Genomic DNA, 13,975 nt, shown 5'->3' on the forward strand with positions numbered 1-13,975 from the left:
CAGATCTGGCATATACTTATCATTCAGCGGTGCATGGGAGCCTGTCTAGGATTGACCACTTCCTAACGCTGGGGGGGGGACTCCAATATATAGATGGGATGGCAATTCACCCTAGGGGGATCTCTGATCACTCCCCACTGACTCTTACACTTTCCTCCCGGATACCGACACGCAGGCGCATATACCTTATCCAGCCTACCTACCTCAAGGTGCCCCAGATTCGCAAAGCTCTGAAAAAGGCCACGACACAATATTACTCTGAGAACGTACACTCGGTGGACTCTGCGGAGATCCTCTGGGAGGCATATAAAACAGTTCTACGGGGGCACGCTATAAGTGCCATCGCGGGTTACAAGAGGGAACGATCCCAGGAACTAGCGAACCTGGAACTGACATTACAGGACTCCACCACTACACATGAGCGCCATCCCACCCCGGAGACACTACACACGCTTACTCTGCACCAGCGGATGTACACGGATCACGTTCGCTTGCACGTTAAGAATGACATAACCAACACTCAGAACAGGGTTTATGAGGTGGGGGACAAGGCGGGAAAGATGTTGGCGTGGCTCGACAAACGAGAGGGGAGCTCAAGGGGAATCCATAGGTTGAAAGATGACCGAGGTGAGGTACATACCGACCCGGAGCACATTGTGGAATTGCTCGCTGACCACTTCGAACGGGTGTACACCCCTGAAAGAGAGGTGACGCCTGAGATGGCCAGAGAGGCGTTGGCTCCTGTCGAGGTCAGTACGCTGGCCCCTGAGGTGTCTGCAGAACTGGATGCGGATATTACCGCTGAGGAGATACAACTGGCGGTCAACGCTTTGAACCCGGGTAAGGCGACAGGCCCCAACGGGATTCCGGTGGAGTGGTACCAGGCAATGCCTGAAACCCTGAGTACGCATTTGCTGGAAATGTATGGGGACTGCCTGGGGAGGGGTACACTTCCGCCGGATCAGCGGGTGGCTACGATAGTGGCCATCGCCAAGCCGGGCAAGCCACCTGAGGAGTGCTCTTCCTACCGTCCCATATCACTGCTTAACACAGAAACCAAAATCCTCGCCAAACTTCTAGCGCTGAGATTGGTGCCCCACTTGGCTTCACTGATACACCCGGACCAGTCCGGGTTTATGCCCCATCGAAACACTGCCCTAAATCTACGCAGGCTGCACGGGGTGTTGGCTCGTGCTGATTTGGTCACTACTCAGGCAGTCATCTTGGCGCTTGATGCTAGGATGGCATTTGACCTCGTGGAGTGGGCTCACCTATTTGAAACGTTGACACACATGGGGTTCGGCCCCCGCTTTATTGCATGGGTAAGATTGCTTTACACTGCCCCGACAGCGCGGGTGGTGGCGAATGGGCATATCTCACGTGAATTCCCACTGGGCAGGGGCACGCGGCAAGGCTGCCCTCTGTCACCGTTGCTATTTGCAATCGCACTAGAACCTTTGGCCACCTTGATTAGGAAGTCGCCTCGACTTCAGGGAGTCTGCTGGAAGGAGGGGTGGGAAGACCGGCTGTCTCTTTATGCGGACGATATGCTGATATACCTCTCAAACCCCGAAAGTGGAATCCCTGCGCTCCTACACCTTTGCGATGCCTATGGTACGACCTCCGGTTACACACTGAACTGGAACAAATCAGAGATGTACGTGCTGAAAGGGGAAGCCCCGGTCCTGGCAGCGGGCTGCCCTCTACGGAGAGCGGATACCTCATTTAAATACCTGGGCATTCAGGTCACTGCGGACCCGGTGGAATTTATGTCCAAAAATCTCGGACCCCTCGTGGATAGGCTCAAACGTGATGTGCAATTTTGGTCAGGCCTCCCATTGACGCTTCTAGGGCGGGCTGCACTCTATAAAATGATGACTCTACCTAGGCTTTTGTATGTCCTTGAGAATACTCCCTTTCCGGTAGCCCCGGGGTTCTTCCGTAAAATATCGGCACTGGTGTCAACCCTCTTATGGGGGAACTTCCCACCACGTATAGCCCAATCCAAATTGCATAGAGGGTGGTTTGACGGAGGTATTGCCCTTCCCAATATAAAACTATATTATTGGGCGGCACACCTCAAACCCATTAACCAATGGATCCACGCTCCGCAGACTGAGCCTGCGTTCCGAGCAGACAGAATGCAGTTGGGCACCGCCACTCTCCTGGCCCCACTCTATGACCAACGTAAAGCGCGCAAGCTGGTGGGACCTACGAAACTGTCAGTATCACTCTGGCACACAGCAACGGCGGCCCTGGGGTGGAAGGGTAGGATCACCAAGCTAACCCCGTTGTGGGACTCTCGAGTCCTTGGTAACCTGAGAATTAGTAAAGGCTTTTCGCACTGGGATACTATAGGCATATCCGCCGTGGGCGACCTATGGGAACGGGGTGAGGTCATACCCTTCGCTAGATTGCAAGAACTATATGAGCTTAATGACAGGGAACTCTATAGGTACATTCAGGTTCGACACGCACTACTGGCGGCCCTCCCCACGGGAACGGACCTACCAGAATCCTCCCCGCTGGAGGACCGCCTCCTTACTGAGTTCATGTTAGAGCGAGCCACGTCTTTTACATATCGCAAACTGATTAATAACCTACCGGACCCAATGCTCTCCCTGAAGGTGAAATGGGAGGGAGATACGGAGGAGATGGATGAGCACGAATGGAATGAGGCATTGGCCTCGCCCAAGGAGGTGGGCATCTCCGCACGGCTGAGACTAGTGCAATTAAAAATTCTACACAGAGTATATTACACAAGGACATTGCTGCATCATATATCTCGAGCTCAGCACCCCTATTGCCTTCGAGGGTGTGGGGAGGAGGGTACTTTTTTCCACACTATATGGGACTGCCCGCACATACGGGAATACTGGAGGCAGATAATGAGAACGATCTCACAAACATTAGAATTATCCCTAGTGCCAGACCCGAAGAGATGCCTGTTAAATGTGTGGGCGCCTACAGACATTACTAGACATGGGCGACTTTGGGCAACGGTGGGAATGGTTGTGGCTAAACGTGATATTGCACAGAGGTGGGGAGTAGCGGAGGTTCCAACCGTGTCAGCCTGGTGTCTGAACATGGACAGAATAATGATAACCGAGAGGGCGGTGTACTCCAACCGTGATTGCCCGGGAAAATGGAATAAAGTCTGGTCCAACTGGAATGTTTACAGGGGGGACATTTGTGACCCTTTGCCGGAGGAGGACCTAGCGGAGTCCGATGAGGAAGGAGAGGAAGGCTGACATATAAGGTACCAGGGGGGGCAGGGAGACTGTGAAGCAGGGTCTCTAGCCACACTTCAGTGAAGGGTAGGATCAAGAGGGGATACGGGCCACAGCTACCACAGGATCATTACCTCAATACATGCATTATAGTTGGGAAAGATGGGAGATTTAGTGAGAGTAATGCTTACAGGCACATGGCTACGGGGGACACGATAATTCATTGGTGACACTTCTATGAACACGTGATTATTCCTGATTGTTCTTTTCAGTTTCTATTGTTGCTGGGGGGGGGGGGAGAAAATATGAAAACCAAAAACCTAACCTCACGAGTATTAATTTCGCTTATAACGCACCCTTTCTTTTCAGCAACGGACATGATGTTGGAATGTTTACGAATGCTATTTTACTTGTACTCGTATATCTTGTCTCATACAAACTACTATAGCGGCCAGCCCATGCGGGATGTAGGCATTTCGCTGTGTGAATTGAAGGTGTAATAAAGGTTTTTGGGGAAAAAAAAAAAAAAAAAAAAAAAAAAAAAATGTATGGCATCTAACAGAGCTTGAATAAGGAGACCATGCTGAATCTTGGTTCCATGAGAAGTCATGAAACCTCTCTCCTGCCAGAGCACTCCGAAGTCGTGTACGACTCCAAATGCGTAACGTGAATCTGTGTAAACATTAACTTTCAAGTTCTTGGCGTGTATGCAGGCTTGTGTCAGAGCAACTAGCTCTGCTGCTTGAGCGGACAGGGTATCAATACGGTGTGTTTCAATAACTTCAGTGTCAGTAGTCACTGCATACGCGGCGACTAGTTCTCCTGTACTAGTTCTCATACATGAACCATCCACATAAAGTGTCAGGTCGGGGTCTGGTAACGGAGTATCTGTCAGATCTTGTCTTGGCTTGGTCATAATGTTAACTACTTCCACACAGTCATGTGTGGCAGAATTCGAAGTAACTGATGGTAACAATGTAGCAGGATTTAAAATGTTGCAGCGTCTGATTTCTATGTGTGGCTGGAACAGTGTCAATTCATAACCTGTTAAACGTGCAATCGTCAAGTGCTGAGTTTGTGTTCGGTTTAAAAGAACTTCCACAGAGTGTGGAACTTGTACTGTCAAGGTATGTCCTAAGACTATGGAATCACTTTGTCTGATAGCTAGGGCTGCGGCTGCAACTGACTTGAGGCACGCAGGCAGAGCCTGGGCTACAGGATCTAATGTGCTCGAAAAATAAGCACAGGGCTTGTATTGTCCTGCTTGATCTTGTGTGAGAACAGATAATGCTGTACCTTCACGTTCAGTGACGAAAAGTGTAATAGGCTTACTGTAGTTCGGTGTCGCTAGAACTGGAGCTTGGCATAGAGCTTTCTTTAACTCATTGAAACTAAGTGTATGTTCAGATGTCCAAGGGAGGACAGTCGATACGGCTGCCTCCTGTGTCGTTAACTGTATCAGTGGTTTGGCTAGAAATGCATACTGAGGAATCCATTGTCTGCAGTAAGAAGTAAGGCCAATAAAAGCACGTACCTCCTTCTGGGTCTTGGGCTGAGGAAGACTCGCTATTAACTGGATACGGTCTGGTGTCAACTGCCTACCCCTCTTGGACAGTAAGTGTCCTAAGTAGACCACTTGCTGGACACAGAATTGAAGCTTAGAAGGGGACACCTTGTGCCCCATCTCGGCTAGGAAATACAAGACTGTAAGGGATGCTTGCTCGCAAGCACGTTCAGAACGGGCTGTGATCAGTAGATCATCGACATACTGGAGCAGGGCAGTGTCAGTTGGCATGTGAATGTTGTCTAGTTGTCTCTTGAGTGCTTGACTGTAAATACTAGGACTTTCTGTGAAACCTTGAGGAGCTCGTGTAAACATATAGCTCCTTCCATTTAAACAAAATCCGAAAAGGAACTGGCTGTCTGGATGAATAGGGACACTGAAAAATGCGTTCTTGAGGTCTATGACAGTAAAGAACGTGGCTTCGGAATCAATGGCCGTTAATAGGGAAGAGATATCTGGAACGACTGGGTACTGAGGAATAATACACTTATTAAGCTCTCGTAGGTCAATCACTAATCGATATACTGGGGGTGCATTTGGATCAGTGCGTTTCATGACTGGAATGATCGGAGAATTACATACATTGGAGTCAGTTTCTACAACCACTCCTTGAGCCATGAGCTCGTCAATAATTTTGGATAAGGCTGCTACAGCCTCAGGTGGCAATCTGTACTGTCTGATTCGTGGTAACACTACACCTGGCTTGAGAGTCACACGATAGGGTGTGATTTGCATGTAACCTACATCAGTTGGACCTTGCGCCCATAAATGCTGCGGAACATTAGACAATCTTGAATCAAAATCTCGTAATACATAGTGACCCTTAAAGTCACGTAGGAACAATCGTATTCCCTCTGGGGAACAGCATATAACTGCACCTAACTCTTTCAGTGTTTTAATGCCTAATAGATTTTCTGGACATGACTTAGTAAGTAACAGATCAGTAGTGCGGGACAATGGACCTACTTCTAGAGTAACTGGCTTTGAAATCTCATTTACGATAGGTTTTCCTGAAAATCCAAGGGAAACATTTCTTGAGCCTGAGAGCGGAGCCCCTGGAACTTCGGCGTGACTAATTGTGGTCCTACTTGCCCCTGTATCAATCAAAAACTTTCTGTCTTTCCCTAATACTTGACTGTGAACATAGGGACCCTCTTGATCTACAGGTATCTCGATGAGAGGCAAGCCTACCTCCCTCTCTAGGCTGTTTCATGAATATGGCTGATACTCTGGATACTCAGACTGTGCATACTGGTACATCTGCTGTGTGACATGCTGTGTTGCAGCAATAGGCTGCGGTGCTGTAACTGTCTGTGGTGCATTCTGTGGCTGAGAAATCTGTGAAACTTGTTCTTGTCTAGGCGGACGTGGTCTTTCTTTTGTTTTACCGGTAGCTATGTTGTGTTTCAGAACTGCACACTCGTTTATAAAATGACCTGGCTGTTTACAATAATTGCAATTCCCTTTAACGGGAGCCGCAGGATGATTGACTTGATTCGGACCCCTCTTCTGACTGTCCTGAGGAACGGATTGTGCAACTAATACTTTCATTTTCGTGTCTTTCATACGTTTTCTCTCGTGTTCTTGCTCTTCTCTGATTCTATTCTGGTGGTATTGGAGCATCTGCAACATCTGGGACGGGGTATTAGCTTGCCAGGTACTTTCGACTTTCAAAACTCGATTTTTAATTTGTGGGCTTGAATTCTCGACTAATTTAGTAACAAAAAGGTGAGGGTATGACTCACTACTCGTCTTGAGGCCACTGTTAATGCTAAAACATTTTTCAAATCTAGAATAAAAATCACTAATATCTTCGTCTTGTTTCTGTTTACAGGCTGAGATTGCATCCCAGTCTTCTTTTCTAGTTGTCAATAATCTGGGTAAAACTTGTATTAATAATTCCGGTAATTCTTTACATTTATCTCCAAGACCGGTACCTGGTACTCGTGCCTTATCTTCAGCTTCTAGAACTGCCCAATCGATCTTTTTCTCTCCCACCTCCCATTCTTTTTCCTTTAGCTTTTCATACACCCCTGCGGGCAACAGGACCTTTAACATTTTAATGATATCTGGGTAAGTGTATTCTCCCATACGGAGCATGTCTTTTAATTCTCTATGGAACCCTGCTGGATCTTTGTCATGACAGGGAATTAATTTCTTCATCTCGAGGAGTTCCATCTTTGTTATCGGAGTGTAAACAAACACTCGTTGCATTTCACCGTCCTCTGTCTTAACTGGATGCACTTCTCGTAACGGGTTCTGTCTCTCCATGTAAAATGGTTTACCTTCTGGGGGTGAGACATGAACAAAATGCGGGTTCAGAAACGTTCTATATTTGTGACGCTGTTCTAGAATGACACTAATTAAATCGGTACCTAGACCTCTCCATCTATACTGGAGTAACTCGTTCAGGATATCATGTAACGGACCTGGATCAGAGTGTTGGCCCTCATACAGAGTAATGAGGTGCTGGATCATATACATACCCACCAGTCGTTGCTCGGCTGGGGGCATTTTCAGAAACATTTGTGCCACTATTTCGTCTGGAAAAGTGGTAGAATCAGTAATCCATCGGACTGCTGATCGGGCTAGTTCTTGTTCATGCATGGTACTTAACTCACTGTAACCGATTCGTGATTTCAGAATGTGATCGGTAGCTTGAAACACTTGTTCTAGTGAACCTTGTTCTGGTGCTGGAGAATGAAAAATAGACTTGTGTTCTAGGCGTAAATGGCGATCTGGAAATCTAGATTTTCCTACATACGCTATCCTGGCGGTATTCTCGTCGTCTTCCTCTTCAGGATCAGAGTTACTTTCTTTCTCGCTTACTTGTGCTGCTTTACGTTGTTCGTGTATCTTTATTATTTCTCTACGGATTTTCTTGTACATACTCTCCATGGCACTAATGGTATTGTGCTTACCCTCGGCTATATTATCACTCCACTTTGTCAGGATTTTCATTTCGGCCTGATCTTTAGACGGGTAATCTTGTTCTCTTATTAGACAGTTAATTAAAAACTTTAATATCATACGCTGGATCTCAGCTTTCCTTTGAGACATGGCATCACTAATACTTTCTGGATCATCCCCTGTACGGATGAAACGATATATTCTGTCTAGATCTTCTTTCATATTGGGTAGGGTGACTAGATACTCGGTCACCCTCCTTACGCGTACTGAATATAAAACCATATTATTCTCGCCTGGGACTGGGTCATAGGCACATTCGCCAAGGGCTTGCCTGATTTCTGCAACAGACTTATTACTCTTGGGAGTACGCTGTGATGCTTGAGCATGTAATTCGAGTGCTGATAAACGCTTGCGTGGCGGCGGGGTTTGAGGAGGACCTCCTCCTGCGGCCCCTAAACTAGAATCGTCGACTGATATTCTTCGTGTCGGAGCGGGAAATTGAAATGCTGGCTGGACCGGGGGTACCGTAGCAGGTACTGCATGGGGTGCCCCGGTGTCTGGAGGAGCAGGATGTGCCTGATTTACAGGGACTGGCGGAGCGCGAACAGGATTTGCATATTCAGGGACTGTGTCGTCCAGATAGGACGAAATAAAAATATCAGCTGCGGTCGGTTTGTGACGTAGCTTGGTCGGAACTAATGATGACGGAAAATTACTGGATGCCTCCGGGGTCGCTTTTGGCAAGCCCTCGGCAAGAAGAGGGTACATACCCTTAATAAGGGCATTCCTCTGTCTGTCTCTCTGTTCAGTTTTGACTTGTTCACCTATCTCGATTAATTCTTTTTCTTGGGCTTGCTCTTGGGATTCTCTACTTAATTCTGACTTTCTGATTTCTTTTTCGGTTCTTTTATGAGCTTCTTTGCGCCATAACTCAATGGCATCTTTCTGTGACTGTCTGGCTTTCTTTTTCCATAATGCTTCTTCTACTCGCATGATGCATTCGGCATCCCATGTACCCGATACGGGCCATCTATACTTTTCTTCTAACTGTTTGGTATACTCTACCCATAAATCTAGATACAGTACGGCGCTTATGCCATGCTTCTGATACATAAAATGACCTGGACTGTCCCTAGGCGGAACGGGAACTGCTGCTTCCAGCAGACCCTTTCTAGTTTTCAACTGACGTAACTTGGAAAATATGGGCATGACTGAACTGTAATCTAGACACAATACAATACACAATAAACACGATACTTATTCCCCATTCATACCACGACATTAAAATACATGAAGAACATTTAAAAATAACAGTTCGAACAGAATACTACCTGGAATACGGAACACAGAATACATGAATTTTCTCGAGAACAGAACTGACTAGAACAGGAACTAGATGCACTGCTGAAACAGTACGAAACTTACCGGTCTCATAAAGAGACACGTCAGGACCCGCATCCACCGAAGTGGACACTTCGTTTGTGGGACTGTGTACCACCAACCCACAGACCAGAGTCAATTAAATTGACCCTGTCTAGATACCACCCCAGTAACGGTACTCACCGGGCAGCAAGAACGGAAGGCCTCGGACTGGACTGGACTGCTACGACGACGGACGACGAACTTCGGACTTCGGACTTCAGTTACGGGTGGACCTCCGGATACCTCGGACCTTGGACTCTTGGCTTGGGCTCTGGTCGGGACTCGCCGCGTTCCTCCACCGTCTCGTCTGGATGCTGGACCGCCTCCTCCGTCTCCTCCGTGGGCCTGAGGGATACTTGAGCAGAAATATCTGCCACTGCGCAGAAGAGTTCCGTCACGACTGCAGAGGGTCAGGGGGTCGGCGTGGCTTCACCGACGCGTGGGGAAAGGGCAAGTCCCTGTTCGGGCGCCATTATGTGGTAAATAAATAAATAATACCCTATTTTTGAATGTATAAATGAATAACAGATAGCTCAATAAATAAGAGTCAAAATTCGAGGTAGTAGGAGTTTCGCAGGTTTATTACAGCATAAAGGACAGGAACAGGACAACCTGCATAGGAATAGGATGGCAGGGCCCAGCAGCGCTGCTGGGGACGGGATCGGGACAAGGAAAAGGATAACCTTTTAATAACAGTACATGAGCATATATATATAACGCAAACACATAGCATTACATTGCAATAGGCGTAGCAGTGGGTGGAGCAGAAGGTGTGACGCGTAGCAGTCGCGAAAGATAAGGGTGAGAAGAGGTGTAACAGGGCGTATACATAGACATGTGATGCAAACGTAACAGAATATGTCATGAATGGGGCGGAAACCATGGAGGGGGCTACCTGAGGAGCCGGGACCTCTAACCTGATGGTGCGCGCAAACTAGCAATGACGTATCACTAGGAGAAGCTGGGGGCTATGAACTCTGTGCTAGGAGCAGAGACTGAAGTCTGGAGAGTCAGAGCGACATGTACCTAAGCAGTATCTAGTATCTGATGTTTAGAGAACATGTTGATATAAACTAGAAGTCAGGAGGGGAAAGGCTAACTTGATTCTAAGACTGGACCATGCATTATTCTACATGTAGTGCGTGATGAAGAATATGGAATGACCATTAAATGCAGTATTTCTCTAACGTGGAGCCGGAAAGGCTAGACAATGACGGAAACTATTGATGCGATTCAGTAGCTTAGGAATGCAGAGAAGGAGGACTGAACTGATAACTGGAACTATAACATACTTTTGGCAGACTCAGAGGCTGAGCCAGGCTGAACCGGGCACTGTGAGGCAGGAAGTAAGTGAAGGGTCGAGGATACAGGTGGGGGCTGTATCGCTCCTCAGCGAGGCTTCAGGAGACAGGAGCTGAATCTGGTGTCCAGGCCCTTTTGAGGCCTAGAAACGGGGACTTTACAATGAAATAACGTGCACACTGAGAAACGTGGCAACGTAACTTTACATAGGCCTGATATTCGTAGTATTCACGAGAACTGGGAACTGGCATACTAGAGGTGGACACAACTATAATTGCGTCATTAATCGAACATGGGGAATGCATATGCATATTTAATCATGCACACATAACATATGATGGATGACACGTAGGGACACAGAACATGGCAAAATTTACTTTTCCACAATACTACTGAAAGCTTTTGCTTGGCCGTTTACTGTTTGCGTCGCCTTCAGAACGCAGAAGAATTAAAAAAAAATGTTTAAGTAACCTGGTGATGACGCTGCTTTTCTAGTAAGGACAAATATCACTGAACGAGCAAGTGGGTCTGAGGTGGCGACACTGCGCCTTTCAATGAAAGGTGAGGAGAACTGGACCTGTAGTGTAGAGTCGGTTGGTTTCTTTTACATGGAATGACTGCAATACCTAAGGCCTGAGTCCTCTTTTATCATCTCAGTTGATTGATTGCCCCTACTAAGAAAGAAGTGTTTGCAATCATGGAATGGGTTTCCATGCAACGCTGAGTGTAATTGGCACAAATAAGGACCGACACTGGTGTCTGACTCATTCAGTAGTTGGAGAACAGCTGTGACCTCGGTGTTCCAGCAATGGAAAGTGTTGGGGCCCCACACCACAATGAAGGAGTGATGGTGAGGAGTTACAGCAGGGATTAGTGGGCCAGATTTAGAGGTGAGATAAAGCATAGATCATGGGCTGTATGATGGTGGGGAGAAATGTCGAGACATTGAGTTTCTGTTGCAAAGAGCAGGGGTAATGGGTAGAGATTACATTAACTCGTGGTCCAGGTGTTGAAAAAAATTGGGGTACAGATGGGGCACAGTTTGATATAAGGAGAGAATTTATGGTAAAGCCAGGAGAGGTATTAAGGCTTACCACCAAGATCAGACAATGAGTGTTCCTCTGATATAATTGATGTTTTCCTGTTCCGGTTGCAGATGAAATGAAAGTATCATGTGTGAAGGCTGAATGTCAAGCAAGTGCCATTTCCAAAGAGATTGGTGAAGGTGGAACTGCATTAATACATTCTTTGCTTTTTTAGCTCATTTAACCGTTAATCTTACTATCTAGACAAAACTAATTGAAAACCAGCCCTACGATGAGAGCCTTGAGATAAATGATTCAGAAGAAGTGGCAAGCATCTATACCCCAACGCCACGACAGCAAGGTAAATATCTTGAAATGTGCATGTTGTAGCAGTGTTATTGAAAGCACTATAATTTTGATCTGTATATTTTTCTGTGCAAAATCTTATATATGTATGTATATATTCTCTCTCGCTCTCTCTCGCTCTCTCTCGCTCTCTCTCGCTCTCTCTCTCTCTTCCTTCCCCACCATGGGTCTTATAATTTAAAAGCAATTCCCTACATCGGATGATGCAATAGTCAGGTTTCAAAACCTGGTCAGCAAAAGCAGTGAAATTAGACTTTCATGGCATCTATTTAATCACAACAGATCAATAGTTGTACACTTAATTGTGGATTGCTCCATCAAAGTTGAAAACAAATCCCCAAAAGAGGGTTACAAGTTTCCATGCACAGTAATGAAAGCAGAGTTTGCAGAACCACTACACAGAGTACCACTGATCTCATTAATGGTTAAGAAAAAGGTTTGGCCTCAATTGTAATGAGCAGTTTCCATCTGAATGGAAAACCCAAGAGGTGTCAGCAGTGTTGAGAAGGGCAAGTGACTAAAATGCATCCTTGGCTTGGGTAATGGGGTCTATAATTAATCTGATAAACAAATATGTTAAATGACTAATAACAGTCTGCAGAAATCAACCACATGAACACAAAGTATTTGTTATTCTGTGGTGATCGGAGGGATGTACAGATTCCGAGAGAAGAGTGGTGCTGAACAACTGTTTCAGTTCAAAAAGGTCCTGAAGGCTCCCATGTTATCAAAGAGGCCAAACTAGTGAGACTGGGTCAGGCTTTCATTTGAAAGCAGTAATTGAGTAGGAATGGTAGGAAGACAGAGGTAGCATCCCAAGTCTGACTTATATTTAGGCATTTGTTCAATAGTGGCATAGCACTCTAGAAATGTGGTTTGCGGTCCTTCATGATCGTGATATATTTTGCAGCAGTTACCAGTTTTTCTAAAACTTTATTCATCTAAAAAAAAAAAAAAAAGATACTGGGTACTTTATGACCAAGGAAAATACCTGTTGGGTTCTTGCTACGACACTTGTGTCAACCTACCAGTTTTGGACTTTTCATAACCCTTCTAGAGTGCTGCTAACTTTTTTTAGGCCACTATTGTTCAAAATTAACTGCATGGGCTGCTCGCTTGCAAAGGAGGTGTTAATCACCTAACCTTAAAATATATTATGGACAACGTAAGTGGCTGTCTCAGCCTGAATGAAGATAATACATGCATTCTCATGCGTACTAAAATTTGTTGTAGAGATCTTTATGCTCTTTATCATTTCCTGGAGTTGATGCTGTGTGCCACTCCGCTATGGAGCACAAAGTATAGGAAAAGGACAAAGACATGAAGCTAGCACTTTCGCTGCTGTGGAGTGGTGCTTCAAATCCTACTATTGCAACAATAATAAGTATTTGTAGGGAAAGGGCGATGCATCTAGCATTCGCCAGTTGAGACTGCTTATAAGAAAGCAGCCAAATGATTACAGAGGAACAGGCTCTGAACACCATTGCACTCAAAGTGACGATAAAGCTGTGATGAATGTTGGTGCAATGCGTCTGAAGTAGGCCAGTCTGGGTCGACTGCAATCAGCCTGGTTGTTGTCACCTTTCTGGGGCAATCTGTGTGTCTGCACCAAATGCAGTTGCAAGACAAAGGAATCAGAGTTCCAGTCTTCCAAGGTCACTCAGCAGGGTCCACACCCTGTTTACCATCTCATCATGCCACACATTGACCCTTTTGCATATATGCAACAGTTTTAAACTCCAATATTTTGCCTAATTGTCTGAACCTCTACCTGATGAAACTGTTTGTTTTGTTGAGCAATTGACTACACCAGGATTAATATAATGGAATATGAGTGAGTGACTTATTTGTGTTTTTTTTGTTTTGTGTTAAATGTATGCTTTCTTTTCTTGTTGCTCTCAAGTCCCCAGGACCAATATCCCCCAACAGAAAGCCATGGCTGACAGCAGTGATGATTATGATGAGTTATCCCATAAGGTAACGTATATGTTAAGAGAAATGTAATAAGTTAACTTTCAAGACAGTAGAATTTTGTGAACCTTGGGCCAGGAAGAACCACACTGACGCCTAACTTGTTAGGTATACACGTGTTTTCTTTAGTTCTCAATAATTCAACAGTAGATAAACTTGAAGGGGGAGGGGTCTTGAAAGGAAAT

The 13,975-nt window shown here is 45.9% G+C and overlaps 1 protein-coding gene across 6 annotated transcripts in view; it reads left to right on the plus strand.

The window, feature by feature from the left end:
* IFT46 (intraflagellar transport 46) overlaps positions 1 to 13,975 on the plus strand; it is a 119,564-nt gene that overhangs the window by 44,363 nt on the left and 61,226 nt on the right. For all 6 annotated transcript variants that reach the window (XM_078682234.1, XM_078682235.1, XM_078682236.1 and 3 more), the window contains exons 2-3: positions 11,718 to 11,814; positions 13,723 to 13,796. In XM_078682234.1, coding sequence (XP_078538360.1) covers positions 11,718 to 11,814; positions 13,723 to 13,796 — 171 coding nt within the window. The remainder of the gene's footprint in view (positions 1 to 11,717; positions 11,815 to 13,722; positions 13,797 to 13,975) is intronic.

Source organism: Lissotriton helveticus, chromosome 3_1 (genome assembly GCF_964261635.1).
Source record: "Lissotriton helveticus chromosome 3_1, aLisHel1.1, whole genome shotgun sequence".
Taxonomy (NCBI): Eukaryota; Metazoa; Chordata; class Amphibia; order Caudata; family Salamandridae; genus Lissotriton; species Lissotriton helveticus.